General features: G+C 43.0%; 7 protein-coding genes across 7 annotated transcripts; 5 read left to right on the top strand and 2 right to left on the bottom strand.

Moving 5' to 3' along the window:
• Nucleotides 1-271: 271 nt before the first annotated feature.
• Nucleotides 272-5,043, top strand: VTP01DRAFT_1161 (uncharacterized protein; the record flags this gene model as incomplete). Its single annotated transcript, XM_069379481.1, has 14 exons — nt 272-362; nt 1,122-1,486; nt 1,551-1,602; nt 1,663-1,792; nt 1,848-2,186; nt 2,243-2,393; nt 2,447-2,995; nt 3,063-3,327; nt 3,390-3,517; nt 3,582-3,750; nt 3,809-4,219; nt 4,278-4,436; nt 4,497-4,764; nt 4,836-5,043. The coding sequence occupies 14 exons, from the start codon at nt 272-274 to the stop codon at nt 5,041-5,043; spliced, it is 3,285 nt and encodes a 1,094-aa protein (XP_069238569.1).
• A 335-nt stretch (nt 5,044-5,378) lies between these two features.
• VTP01DRAFT_1160 (uncharacterized protein) lies at nt 5,379-5,719 on the top strand (the record flags this gene model as incomplete). Its single annotated transcript, XM_069379480.1, has 3 exons — nt 5,379-5,438; nt 5,497-5,541; nt 5,606-5,719. The coding sequence occupies 3 exons, from the start codon at nt 5,379-5,381 to the stop codon at nt 5,717-5,719; spliced, it is 219 nt and encodes a 72-aa protein (XP_069238568.1).
• Nucleotides 5,720-5,957: 238 nt separating this feature from the next.
• VTP01DRAFT_1159 (60S ribosomal protein uL23) lies at nt 5,958-6,609 on the top strand (the record flags this gene model as incomplete). The annotated part of the gene is made up of 4 exons (XM_069379478.1): nt 5,958-5,985; nt 6,051-6,390; nt 6,461-6,530; nt 6,595-6,609. The coding sequence occupies 4 exons, from the start codon at nt 5,958-5,960 to the stop codon at nt 6,607-6,609; spliced, it is 453 nt and encodes a 150-aa protein (XP_069238567.1).
• Nucleotides 6,610-6,804: 195 nt separating this feature from the next.
• Nucleotides 6,805-7,147, top strand: VTP01DRAFT_1158 (uncharacterized protein; the record flags this gene model as incomplete). The annotated part of the gene is made up of 3 exons (XM_069379477.1): nt 6,805-6,815; nt 6,877-7,047; nt 7,111-7,147. The coding sequence occupies 3 exons, from the start codon at nt 6,805-6,807 to the stop codon at nt 7,145-7,147; spliced, it is 219 nt and encodes a 72-aa protein (XP_069238566.1).
• A 5-nt stretch (nt 7,148-7,152) lies between these two features.
• On the bottom strand, nt 7,153-7,720 carry VTP01DRAFT_1157 (40S ribosomal protein eS12; the record flags this gene model as incomplete). The annotated part of the gene is made up of 3 exons (XM_069379476.1): nt 7,153-7,169; nt 7,231-7,478; nt 7,551-7,720. The coding sequence occupies 3 exons, from the start codon at nt 7,718-7,720 to the stop codon at nt 7,153-7,155; spliced, it is 435 nt and encodes a 144-aa protein (XP_069238565.1).
• A 1,465-nt stretch (nt 7,721-9,185) lies between these two features.
• On the bottom strand, nt 9,186-9,520 carry VTP01DRAFT_1156 (uncharacterized protein; the record flags this gene model as incomplete). Its single annotated transcript, XM_069379475.1, has 2 exons — nt 9,186-9,378; nt 9,438-9,520. The coding sequence occupies 2 exons, from the start codon at nt 9,518-9,520 to the stop codon at nt 9,186-9,188; spliced, it is 276 nt and encodes a 91-aa protein (XP_069238564.1).
• Nucleotides 9,521-10,698: 1,178 nt separating this feature from the next.
• VTP01DRAFT_1155 (uncharacterized protein) lies at nt 10,699-12,172 on the top strand (the record flags this gene model as incomplete). Its single annotated transcript, XM_069379474.1, has 7 exons — nt 10,699-10,920; nt 10,981-11,266; nt 11,343-11,462; nt 11,527-11,553; nt 11,614-11,926; nt 11,987-12,086; nt 12,149-12,172. 7 exons carry the CDS (start codon nt 10,699-10,701, stop codon nt 12,170-12,172), a joined length of 1,092 nt encoding a protein of 363 aa, XP_069238563.1.
• Nucleotides 12,173-12,746: the final 574 nt, after the last annotated feature.

The raw sequence follows: 12,746 nt of genomic DNA, 5'->3' as shown, positions 1-12,746 counted from the left end.
TAAACTAATGCATAAAAGCTGTTGTAAAATTCCCAAAATCACTATTATACTAAAGAAACAGCATTTTTGTACGGCTTCCTGATTTATCGACAGTTTCCTCCTTTGCTACTAAAACCCAGAAATGTCAAGCTTTCGCATAGGTTTCCATGATTTTTTTCTCTGCATGCATATAAAAGCTTCGAAAGACGAATCAACGGGAGTTTATTCTTTTGATATTCGCTTCAGCATTTCGTCTCCTACTTATGTTATTCTTCCAAATTACTGCGCAACCATGGTGGTGGTGAAACCGGTCATGTTCGATGTTCCAGCAGACTATGCATCTACCACAGTGCCGATGCATACGTATTGCATGTCATACTGCGGTATGTTATCATCGAGTGCTGTCAGTTGATATATACATTACAAACAGAAATTTTTTGTTGAGATACCTATAAAATGAGCAGTCCCCGTACATTTCTTTTTCCTCTATATCTTTTACAGAAATAATGATATGGTAAGCTAGAACATCAAATCTTTTAAGATTGCAAACGACTGACGGTTGATGCAGATTGAAGCATGTTTATATATACCTCTTGACCGTATTATGCATGCAGCTTCTCTGTGCTCTGGCGTGTTCCCCTGGGTTGTCTGTCAAAATCTTACTCATATTCTATGGCGAGCGTGCGGCGTGACAAGTATTATTGCTTGCAAGTGCATATCATTCTATCCAAGCAAGTCTCCTTTCTGTATGTAGAAGCATCCCTCCGTCCCGGGTGGTGCCTGCTGGTGCGCCGCCCCCTTCAAAAATGTATTTTTTATACATTGTCCTTTCCCTTTTGCCCGCGTCTGCCCTGTCCCGACACGATGCGTGGTCCCCGCCAAGAGCGGGAAAACAATAAACTTGTTTTAACTACTCAAAGAAACAAAACGAGATGTTTGCTGTTTAACGTAAAGTGTATGTCAATATGGATTACGACAGACTAACGAGGAAAATGCAATATACATTTTGCATAGAAAGAAAATGTAGGCAATTTCATATATTCATAAGTGTTCTTTAAACAGACATATGTATTATAGAAAGCATAGAATACTGCGATAAAGTCCAATTGGATAATAGAAAACATGCGTCTCACGACAAATAGACAAAGTAAAAGCTCAGAGCATTAATGGTCAGGATCCGAGCAAGGTACTCCGCTTTTGCGATCTATCTCTGCGATTACGATCGATCCGCGACATGATCACTTGCTATCCGCCAACTGCAAACTGGTACTCTTGCTACTGTTCTGCCATATCTAGCCTGGGCTACTATGTCTATGCGTCGAGAAACGCGATCGTTGTGCTACGGCTTTCTGATCTTCAGTACGTAAAGAACTTTACGGCTGCAAATGACAAGATTCAGACGATCGACGTTCACGAGCAGCTTTGCTTTGTGGCCGGAGAAGATCCAAAGATACGTGTATGGAATATCCTCGACGGGTCGCTTCTGACAAGTATCCCAGGGCATAAGGTAAAACAAAAGGCCTATAAATGCAAGCATTGCGGTAGCTGATAAGTCAATTTAAACCGCCTAGTCTACCGTGAACGTACTCAAATGCATCCGAGAGGGCACTTTAATAATTTCCGGTACGGAAATATTCAGCCATATCGGTGTCGATAGCGTGACATTGCTAAACTAGTGACTAGGTGACAAGTCAGGAACGGTAATCATCCAACAACCCTTTGGACAGCGGAAGTCAGAAACTTGCAAAGTGAACGCCGAAGTCACCGCCATTGCAATGCTAAACAGGGCTGGAAAAGATTACTTTGCTGTTGGGTAAAACAAAAGAAAATAAGTAAAAGGGAAAACTTTAATTCATTGCGTTTTCTAGATATGGCAATGGTATGATTGTGATCGAAGCATTGGAGGATGATCTCAGTACGAAGACCGTGTACCAGATGATTCATTCGCAGGACGGAATTCGCGCTCTTGCGTGGCAAAATATCCAAGATCCTCCTATGTGGGAGGAAGACCAATGGCCCTTACTGGCATCTAGCGCTCGGAAGACAAAAAGCGTCATTATCTGGGATGTCCCGAATGAAAGCAAATACGCTGAACCCAGATTCCCTTTCCCACCACCAAACTTGACGGAACAACAGAAAAATACCTTTTGGTTGGAACTCTCTTGGTCTCCAACATTCGAAAATATCCTCTATGTCTCGGGTGTCCTGTAAGCCTCGAATATCACCGTGAATTCTCTGCATTGTCCACTGAAAATAATTTTAGGGGCATGATCTATCCATTTAACATCGAAGGAAGAAAATTAATATCATACGCGGGCGCTATGAAGTGGACAGATCGACACAAACGCAATGTGTTTGGGATTACATGGGCAGACAAGGGGCAGACAGCAATTACATATTCTCTGGATAAGCAGGTATGGATATTCTGTCTGTTTATGGGATCATCATACCTAAAGAAATATTACAGATCATAAAGTGGGATGTGAAAAGCAGGGATTTTCGGATACGATTGGTATCACACGCGAGCTTTCCATATTGCATTGATATTCCAAGCTGGAACCCAGGAATGGCAATTATCGGTTTGGGAGAATCAAATATTAAACTATGGCGATTCGGCTCCATCGATACGGCAATGTCAGACGGCAATTTCTACGACTCCGAAGCACTGTGGAGAGAGTTGCAGGGACAAATCGGTTATGTGAAAAGTCATCCTTCACAAGAAGGATTGCTTTTTTACAGCACCGAGTATGGCAGAGTCGGCCTGTGGAACCTTCATGCGAGCAAAAACCAACGCTTCAAAACTTATCACAATGTCAAGGGAAAAGAAACGCCTAGCATTTCGTACGTCGCTGACATGTCTCAAGCACTCGAGGATCCTGATGCACAGAATATGGTTATCACATGTGGATTGGATGGCGCAGTATACTTGCATAGGATGTCCCATCCTACCCGCCATGCCGTCAACTTACTAAAATTGATCATGCAAGCTAATCCTTCCTGGGAATTAACCAAAGCGGTACAACCAGATTCAAATTGGAGATCTTACAAAAGTAGTGTACGCAGCCTAACCCAATGCTATGTAGGCAAAGCCGCAGACTTCTTACTGCGCGGCCGCCGTAGATGGCAACAGTCGATACTTAGCTCTTGGAAGCACTGATGGATCGATTGAAATATACCGTTTGGACACGCTCAAGATAGTGTATGCTTCTTATGAAGGAAGATCCAGGATTACCTATCTTGCATGGGGAAATGCGCAGTGTCCAAGTCAAGATCTACTTGCCGCAGGAGTTGAGACAGGAGATGTTTTTATTCACAATATCGCTAACATCAATATTGACTCTGTTCCTGGTAATTTGCATATCTGATAGTAGCATACACTGCAAATAATTTAACGTGATATATGATTGCAGAAATCCCTGTGCCAGAACCACCAGCACGTACAATGCGTATGGATGATAAAGAGATAACAAGCCTGGCATGGAGTCACCACAGCGACAAAGCTTACTTGGCCGTAGCAGCTAAAAATGGATTCATTGCGGTAAGATATTTTTGAAGAGAATGTTACAGCTTAGGTGCAAGTTATGACTTTTATCTGCTGCCAGATTTGGGATGTTGATATATATGCTCCCGTGTCACTGTTTGGTGAACATATGGCTACGCCGTTAACCGTCTGCTGGTGCCGTCATGATCAAGATATGCTGATATCAGGAGGCGAAGATCGGTTTTTGTACATGTGGAAGTACACCGACTTCCCGTATCCTGGAGAAATTCGTAAGGATGTGCTCTTGTTGATGATACGGTTGCTTAATCACTTATATGCTTGTCGTAGCTGCAAAGTCACGAAGGGTACTCGAGAAGGAAAAGATAGCTGCGGTTGACGAGGCAGCTACAAATTCAAAGGTTGGCACAAAGCGCACTGAAACTACACCTGCTTCAGCGCCGCCACCGAAAAAGAAGAGGAAGACGAATGCTAAGCTTACGTTGTTATCGCGACCTTCGAAATCTGGGAAGGAAACTAAGCATGCTGCAAACGTAAAGAGTTGTCTCCTCTTGGCTGCATACCTTTACGAAGGGAACGTACAAGAAACCATCAATTATGTGAGAAGCCGTATACCCCCTAGCATTGATCCATCCGAATATGAGAAATACGCCAACAATACCTCGGAGACTCCGGACGAAAGTATCACAAATGTGATATTCGGCGATACCAACGCGTTGCGGCGGATGCTTGGAATCGAAGGTTAGTAGCACGGAAAAAAATGGCAGGATGCAGTTGCATATATCTGACAGTTTGATAGCGCAAGATGCACAACAATCGAGCATTGCAACTGGCGAAGAGCTCGATCTGTCGCTTGCAATTGATATTATGCGCAGACATTTCGAAACTTTCGATAACAGAATTGCATCCTCGTCGCTCGGAATCGATTCATGGATAACACTGGCTCTCAGCCCCATGGGTAAGAAGAAGAAAAGTTGCAGTTGTATTTTACATATAATTTCTAACCTCTAGAATTTAGCTGGGAAAGATACTTGGTTAAAGCTGATGGAGGAGCAAGCAAGAAAGCTCGAGTCTACTGAAGAGCATGTGCTTGCTGCCACTTGCTATCTGGCATGCTCTCGAGCTTACGACGCTGTTTCAGTGTATCGAAAAGCAAAACATTACAAGGAAGCAGTTGCGATCGCAAAACTGTGGCTTCCAAGTCAAGATACACTCATAAATACTTTGTTTGCTGAATGGGCTGATGTATTGCAGGCTGCCGAGCAAGATGGATTAGCAGCAATGTGGTAAGTTGAAAACAATTGATAACTTTACTATATGCATTGGTTCATTAATTAATTCTCCTTTCCATCAATAGCTTCTTACAAAGTAAACTTGTCGGATCAACAACCAACGCCATCAACATGCTGAGTAGACGTAAAAGCGAACAGGATCTGTTCTGGGCAGCATGCCTGGCGCATATAGTCAAGGATAGTAGGTTTGAGGAGTACCTGTCAAGATACCTTACCGCCCTGGACGAGCGTGTAGCGGCAAAGAATGTAGCTCAAAATCAGGACCAGAACTAAGTGGAAAAGCTCTTTGTAAATATACAATGCGTTTCTATAGCTATTATGCACATGAAATGATATTATCTGACTCTCTATTGTTATATACCGTATGGAGCGCAGTTTTCTTTGTAAACTGTTTATATGCAACGATGCGTATTGTTAGAAACAATTAACATTTTATCGGTTATTCATCAGAGTTCAGCCTATGAAGGCTTGGATATTGCCAAGTGCAGATATCTTAAAAAAGGTGAGGAAAATTGAAGCTGCAGCTGCCTTTCCGACTTCAGGGACACTGACGACTGTCGTTTGATCTCCGTTTTCCTCCGTCTACATCCTGTTCTACTCTGGATAGCATGGAAAATCCTCATGAGCAGCAGCAAAATGCTTTACTTGGTCGCATTGTTTCGAATGTGGTATGTGCTTTGCAGGCCAGTCCCAGTTTGTCAAACGATCTTAAACTTTTCATGTCAGAGCAAATTGAACGAAGCTGTCATTGAGCTTAACGACCGTCTGGAGGTACGACATGGTCAATGGTCATTCGCAGCCATATTAAATAGAGTTTTCTCTTATTTCTCTTTAGGAACTCAACAAGAACAACAATGATATCGTCCAAATTGCGCGTATGTGGTCGTCATACAACGCGTCGTCTCAAATCCACCTCGAAAGTACAAAATCGCTATCAGATCCAAAATAATTCACAACTCTATACACCTCCTCCCAATCCACTTTGTACATAGCTTTATATCTATAATATTGCATCCCTGTTTCTTGTAATAAAGGAAGTCAGTATTCTGTCAGAACTACGGTGAAGCCGATCATTGAAAGGCTCGTTCCATATCGGACTTTGAACCACACTTTGCTCGCAGGCAGGGCCTTTCGAACGGCTCAAGTTGCCAAGGTGATACGCTTTCTCTTTTCTGTCGTCGCTTACAATGGCACAACAGGGTCCGAAGAAAGTCGGTGAGTAATGGAAACGGATGGATACAGCAGCAGACGGATGGATGGATTGATACGTCGATACGCAGATGCCACCAAGAAGGCTTCTGCCGCTAAGAAGGCCGCCCTCAAGGGTGTGCATGCCAAGGGTGTCCGCAAGATCCGCACCTCGACTCACTTCCACTTGCCCAAGACCTTGAAGTTGGCTCGCAAGCCCAAGTATGCTCGCAAGTCGGTCCCACACCTTCCTCGCATGGACCAGTACCGCGTCATTCGCAACCCTCTCAACACTGAGACCGCCATGAAGAAGATTGAGGAGCACAACACCTTGACCTTCGTTGTCGACATCAAGGCCAACAAGAACCACATCAAGGATGCCGTCAAGAGACTCTACGACGTTGAGGCCTTGAAGGTTAACACCCTCATCCGGTAAATATATAAGAGCATATATGCAGCCTTGCAGTATTTAGAAATGCTCACACATCAAATGTTTTGATAGCCCCGACGGTACCAAGAAGGCTTTCGTCCGCCTCACTGCCGACGTTGATGCTTTGGATGTCGCGAACAAGGTACGACAAAGTAACAGACGACCAACGACCAACAAGATACTGATCTTACAATTTCTACGTACAGATTGGCTTGATCTAAAGTGTTTCGACGAGCGAGAATACTGTGTCTGTTGCAATAAAAATAACACTTGCAAAGGAAACACGACTTTTACCTGTATGAGTTTCGGCCTTTGACCAACAATAGACTTGAAAGGATGGATTGATCGATTGTACAACATAGTCCACTTATTCAAAGATGCTGGAAGAAGAAGAAAGCCGGACATTAGTGAACCATATGACATTCAAGTATTTACAACTTTCTTGCACGTTTCATGGAAAGAGTTATAGCCACTAAGCTTTGGAAAAGATATGAGATTTCCTTCTCAATAGTTTTCTACCACCTTTGTGATATGCAGAAAAGCGAGCTGCATAAGTGCTGTCCGTGGATGTTATCACCATATGATACGGTGCACTGGATCAACATCGCACTTCAGAATTCAATGTCATTTCACACAGAAGAAACTGTAGCGAGCCTCATGTACATCGTTTCCAACTGCATCGTCGCACAATCATGTAATTAACTACATTTTAACGTCAAAAGCGGTGAAGACATTTATTCGAGTACAAAAGCAGCATGACATTTTTAGCGAGACTTGAAGTCTAAAAGCCACATACAGTCAGTTGCAAATTTCAAACAATAGTCGAGCACGCGTTTACTTACAGTCCAAGAGAACGTTCATGGCTTCAGACTCTTCACCAAAGTCGGTGACAGCAACGCAAGAGCAGGCAACAACCTTGCGGGCGTTACCGTCGCGGTCGATCTTGCACTGACCAGCCCATTCACCGAGCTTCTTGGGGTCGGAGACCTTGATAAGGTTAATGTTGTGCTCAGCGCACAAAGCTTCAACCAACTTGACGTATTCGCTCTCAGTGCAAGACTCGTTCAAGACAGCCAAGTGAGCCTGACGTCTGGAGGGAAAATATATATAGTCAGTAACCAGTGTCATTTGCCAATCAATTACCGGGTCATTGACAATTTACCTGTCCAAAGCCTTGACGGCTTGCTTAAGACCGCGAGCAAGACCATCGTGAACCAAGGCACGGTGCAAAACTTCGCGGAGGGCGTCCTCAACGGACATTTGGCCCTGAGTGGTCTCAGCAGCAACCTCAACCTCTTGAGTGTCCATGACAACTTCTTCCTCGGCAGACATGCTGAACAAACATCGAATTAGCAACTATCCCCCAGATTCGCTTGATCATTCTCATCTCTCCAGTATCCATCCATCAGTTGATCGATCGATGCATCCAAAGAGCTCAGTGATGTATATTGACCCCAATACGTACTTGCTTGCTATAGTTTGTTAAAGTGAAAAGAGAGACCGTTCATCTTTGGGCACTCGCCCGCGACTATACACTGCCCCTCGGAATTTGAATTCCGCAACTGGTCTACCAAAGTACGCTCTTTTAAAAAAATATGTGTCGCATTTTCAAAATTCACTATCTGAGCTTTCTCAAAGATACTCTGGATGAAATGGATAAATATCTTTTTCAGCAATGAAGGGTCAGTATCTTGTAATGGATAATGCCCCTATACATAAGTCCGAGAATATTGCCAAGTATATTAGGTCTCGAGGCTATAGATGTGCTTGCCTCCGTTCTTACTCTCCTGAGCTAAATTCTATTGAGCAGTTCTGGTCTGTAGTCAAGAGGAGTAAAGTTAGGCGCAACATGTTTCCAGAAAAAGGGTCACTAATGACCAGAATCGGTGAAGCATGCGATAGCTTAATGTTGAGCGACTTCCAGAGATTTGTTTCTCATTCACATAATGCTGGATAAATGCCGCAATACAGAAAAATGTAACATCTCGATGTATGGTTCCAATAAAGGAAGACCTAACGAATACACGATACTCATACTTGAAGAGATAAAATATGTAAAACTATTAGGGAAGAAGTGTCACGAAAGATGGGGCCTTTCATAAAAGGTGATTTTGATGTAGCATGTGAAGAATGAGTACCATCAAAATTACACGAGAACAAAGTGATCTTGGTTGTTCCCGCCCTCCTCTCCCTTTGGCTTTCTACAATACTTTTACTTTCCACTCAATAAGATGAAGAACATGATTACGGGAAAAAATACTTATTTATTATAGCTCAAGTAGTACAAGTTCGAAGAATAAAGGAAATCATGATAACAACAACCAAGATTACAAAGTTCGAAATCTAATATCTGTTTAAACTCCTGAAATCACATATTTCCGTTTACGGACGTTGTGCTTCACTGGCCCTTGTAGCGCAGGTCCATACTATACATCTTCGCATGGTGTCCTTTTAAATAGTTATGCTTGACCAAGGAATCAAGGTATAAGACGTAGTCTGGGTAATGCGTTACTTGTCACCGGCACTAATAGCAAGCGTCAGTTGTAGGTGAGCCTAAAAAGCATGAGTAAAAACAGAGTACAGCTTGACGAGTAAATTTACCAAACATCCATCTTTCGCAGCGATGTCAGCCGATGTATGCACGCTGTCAGGAAGATTTTGATGGTCTTAATGATGAGACTTGCTTCAGCCTCTGGTGCTGGGGTTCATTGACCAAATCTTTAAAATTTGACGCACTGTGTCAAGTTCTCATCCTTTTTGCTGCTTAGTCTCGTCCCTTAGGATCAGAAGCGCGTCCTCAACGTTTTCCTGGTTTGCTACAAGTCTCCTTTGCACTCTTTTGCAAGCAAGCAAGCAATACATCGTCATGAACAAAAGGAAAGCGCTCCGCGCACAGCGTATTTTGCATCACAGACACCTTTTCATGCGGTGCCAGTTTCGTGAGAACACAGCGGTCGTGAGGCGATAGCAGAAAAATAAATGACAAAGACCTAACCCAAGCTTCAGAATCTACAGTACCAGGATAGTTGATCAGAAAGGTCTCACTTACAGGATGCGACTATCGGAGAGACTCTTTTTGGCTCCTGTCAAGTTTACCGACCTTGAGCGATACTTTCGAATACACTCTATCATGTCAGCTTCACTGGCTCCATGAACAATCCACCACAAATTAGGTTGGTAACAATTACTTTGTCATCCTCATCCTCGTCGGAGGCCGTCCAGAATCAAAGAGCTTGCGCCTATTCCTTTAAATACGACTCGGCTAAGGATATTTTATATGTCTCAAAAGATCCGCGGAGCCTGCGAAGCAGGTCGTATTTAAAGGAATAAGCACAAGCTCTTTGATTCTGGACGGCCTCCATCTGAGTTACCAGGGTCGTAGTCGTCAACGAGATATACTCGACGCAGCTTACACGCTTTGCGCCCCTCTTCGCTACTCAAAGTTCCTTCGCTGTCACTGTCTGCGGCAATCTCCTCTCGACGTTTATTTTCTATGGATGCGATATTACTTTCTGGAAATACTGTTAAGTCTTAAGCCACAAAAAACTTATCTTCCAGAAAAGAGGCTAAGTCTGCGGATAGATATTCCTACTTTGTGATATTCATTCATTAGAGCTGAATAGGAATATAGCCAGAAAATATTAGATAGCAATCAAAAATTATGAGTGCAAAAATATACAATGATTTAATCCTACTTCGTAGCCAAAGAATTCAGGTACAGCATTGATGATCAAGGATCCAACACCGTGTCATAATACATGACAAGCTTGAAGTTTCTATTGTTTTCTACTAAAGTAGAATAATTGTCCAATGGAATGTTGGTAGATGATTAGTATGCATATTGGGATACCTTTTTCAATCGTGATCACATGCTATCCAGATAGAACCAGGCTGGTCATTCGTCAATTGGTAAATAACATAAACGCAGGTCTTGCATTGCGTACACAAGTGTGTACTTCCCAAAACAAGTACATTGCCGATAAAGTGCTTGAATGCTCTGACGCAATGTGCACCCTGGAGTGCTTGGAAGTTCGCAGTGATAAATGAGAAAAAGGAGTGATCATGTGCACTATTCTGGGAAGCAGCTTGGCCATGTATGGAGACCGGAATCGGCTCGGGGTGTTGCAGCTCTAAAAACAGAATTGTCCTTTGTAACGCGGCCAAGAGATCAAACATCCAAACATTGTTCCTTGCTGCCAAGGCGTTGGAATCTATTTAAAGGGACCATTAGCTTTATATCAGTCCTTTTAGCTTTCCCTTGATCATTGTCAAACTCTTGTTACACCTTCTTCCTTCTCCTGCTGCCGCCAATGGTTCTTATCTTTAATCAAAGTGTGCTGCCGTTGAATCCCGCTTTCCGAGCCGGCAGCTCTGGCCGCGAGCATCGGTTTCGGTACCGCGTCTCCGAATTCCTCCAATCTCTACGTAGCAAACGTACCTTTGAACAACAATTCCGTATATCCGAGGAAATTGCTTCCGGATCCACAAGCACGGTTTACTTAGCCGTGGAAAAATGGACACATGCAAAATTCGTAAGTGGCAAATTTACGTGTACTGCTTCTTTGAAAAACCTGTAACTTAATACTCGGTAGGCTGTCAAATCTCTCAAAAAATCTAAGCTCTTGCAGCAGCAACGATACAGCTTGCTACAAATGGCAGGTCCCCGCTCTAGAAACAATACCAGCGATGCGCTCCTCTCCACATCCAAATCGACCGGTCCCAATCAAGCTTCCTCTGCAAAAAGACGCCGACTCTTATCACATCACCTAAATCCTAAAGATATATTGGAAATCAGCATTTTGTCAGATTTGAGCCACCCAAACATTGTTCGTTTAAACCATGTGTTTGATGATCCAGAAGATGACGACTTGCATATCGGTAAGTAGATAAATTGAGAGCTCAGCAGAGAATTCATGATGATGACCTGACCTGACCTGCTGTCCACACATTATAGTTTTGGAATATGTAAAAGGTGGACCTATCATGGATCTCAGCGATGAAAACCGCAAGATTAAATATAGCGAAGAGGAATGTCGCAAATACTTTAGGCAGCTAGTAGAGGCTGTCAACTACAGTATGTACCCACCCTATCATCGTGAAGCATCCATTGTCGCTAAAAGATTCTGTCGATTATGTAGTGCACCAGCAAGGCATAATTCATGGAGGTAATTATGATAATTTGAAAGCGTCGTATACATGCAGTCTCTAAATTAGGAATCGCACAGATATAAAGCCGGAAAACATTCTTCTCGCAGATGATAACACCATCAAACTGACAGACTTTGGCAGTGCTACCCGCATGAATACATCAAGCGAACAGGGAGTGCAAGGCGCACCTCTCTCTAGCGGAACACCGGCCTTCATGCCTCCGGAGCGTCTTAAGAGAAGACATAACAGCTGTTCATGCAGCTTGAGACATGGTAAAACAGCGACTGATGTTTGGTCCATGGGGGTTACTTTGTACTGTCTTTGTTACGGTTCGCTGCCTTTCAAAAGCGACAGTCTGTCCAAATTACATGATACTATCCAGCGTTCAAGGTACGCATATCTACCTATTTTGCGTGACGGAATTGCTTATCAAAATGATGCTTTTCTCAGCGTGGAGTACCCGAGCAATTGCAGCGAAGGACTACGAGATTTGTTGCAAGGAATGTTGACAAAGGAAGCTTGTAAACGGATGTCCGTCAAGGACATACTGGTAAGTACTGTTACTACCATATTTTCTTTCCTAAAGACTAACCTAACGCTTATTCCCCACAGGCTCATCCATGGCTATGTAATTAAATATGACTTATCATATTTTCATCACCCTGGCTTGACGCTGCGGTAGATCCAAGTTGTATATGTCATCTATTGTGCACCAATCCTGTTTCTTGACATGACAACCTGTAAATGCCCTTTCATTTTTCCTGTATATGCTGCAACTACTTTTGCAATTTCCATTCGTTTTTCACCGATGCATGATTTGTTTTTATTCCATTTACGTCAAATTAAACAAATTGAAATATTCTAAGATCCTACCAGTTAGTTATTTGTTTGCAACATTTAAACAGGAATGCGCTAAAAGATGTATGAAGAGTGCTTTCATACTTAGATGTGCTAGCGAAAGTCCTACCACTGGGGGCTTCACGGCTTTGAAGCCATGACGTACGCTTATGTATTTCGTGATAGGATCCTGTCTATGCATATTTTGATAGAAGCTTCCGTGGTCTGCTCTGCTTTAAATGTAAGGCGTTCTTTCGATCTGCTTATCGACAATCAAAACATGCATCTGCCATTTTTTGTAAACATTAGCCAACTTGACCCAGCCCTAATCGACCTCTCTTTCGAGAATGATTTTGAATACATTACTATCTAC

This window comes from Rhizomucor pusillus (genome assembly GCF_041956525.1).
Source record: "Rhizomucor pusillus strain CBS 183.67 unplaced genomic scaffold VTP01scaffold_10, whole genome shotgun sequence".
NCBI classification, from domain to species: Eukaryota; Fungi; Mucoromycota; class Mucoromycetes; order Mucorales; family Lichtheimiaceae; genus Rhizomucor; species Rhizomucor pusillus.
Note: the sequence above shows the minus strand (reverse complement) of the source record. Positions and strands in the feature narration are given on the sequence as shown.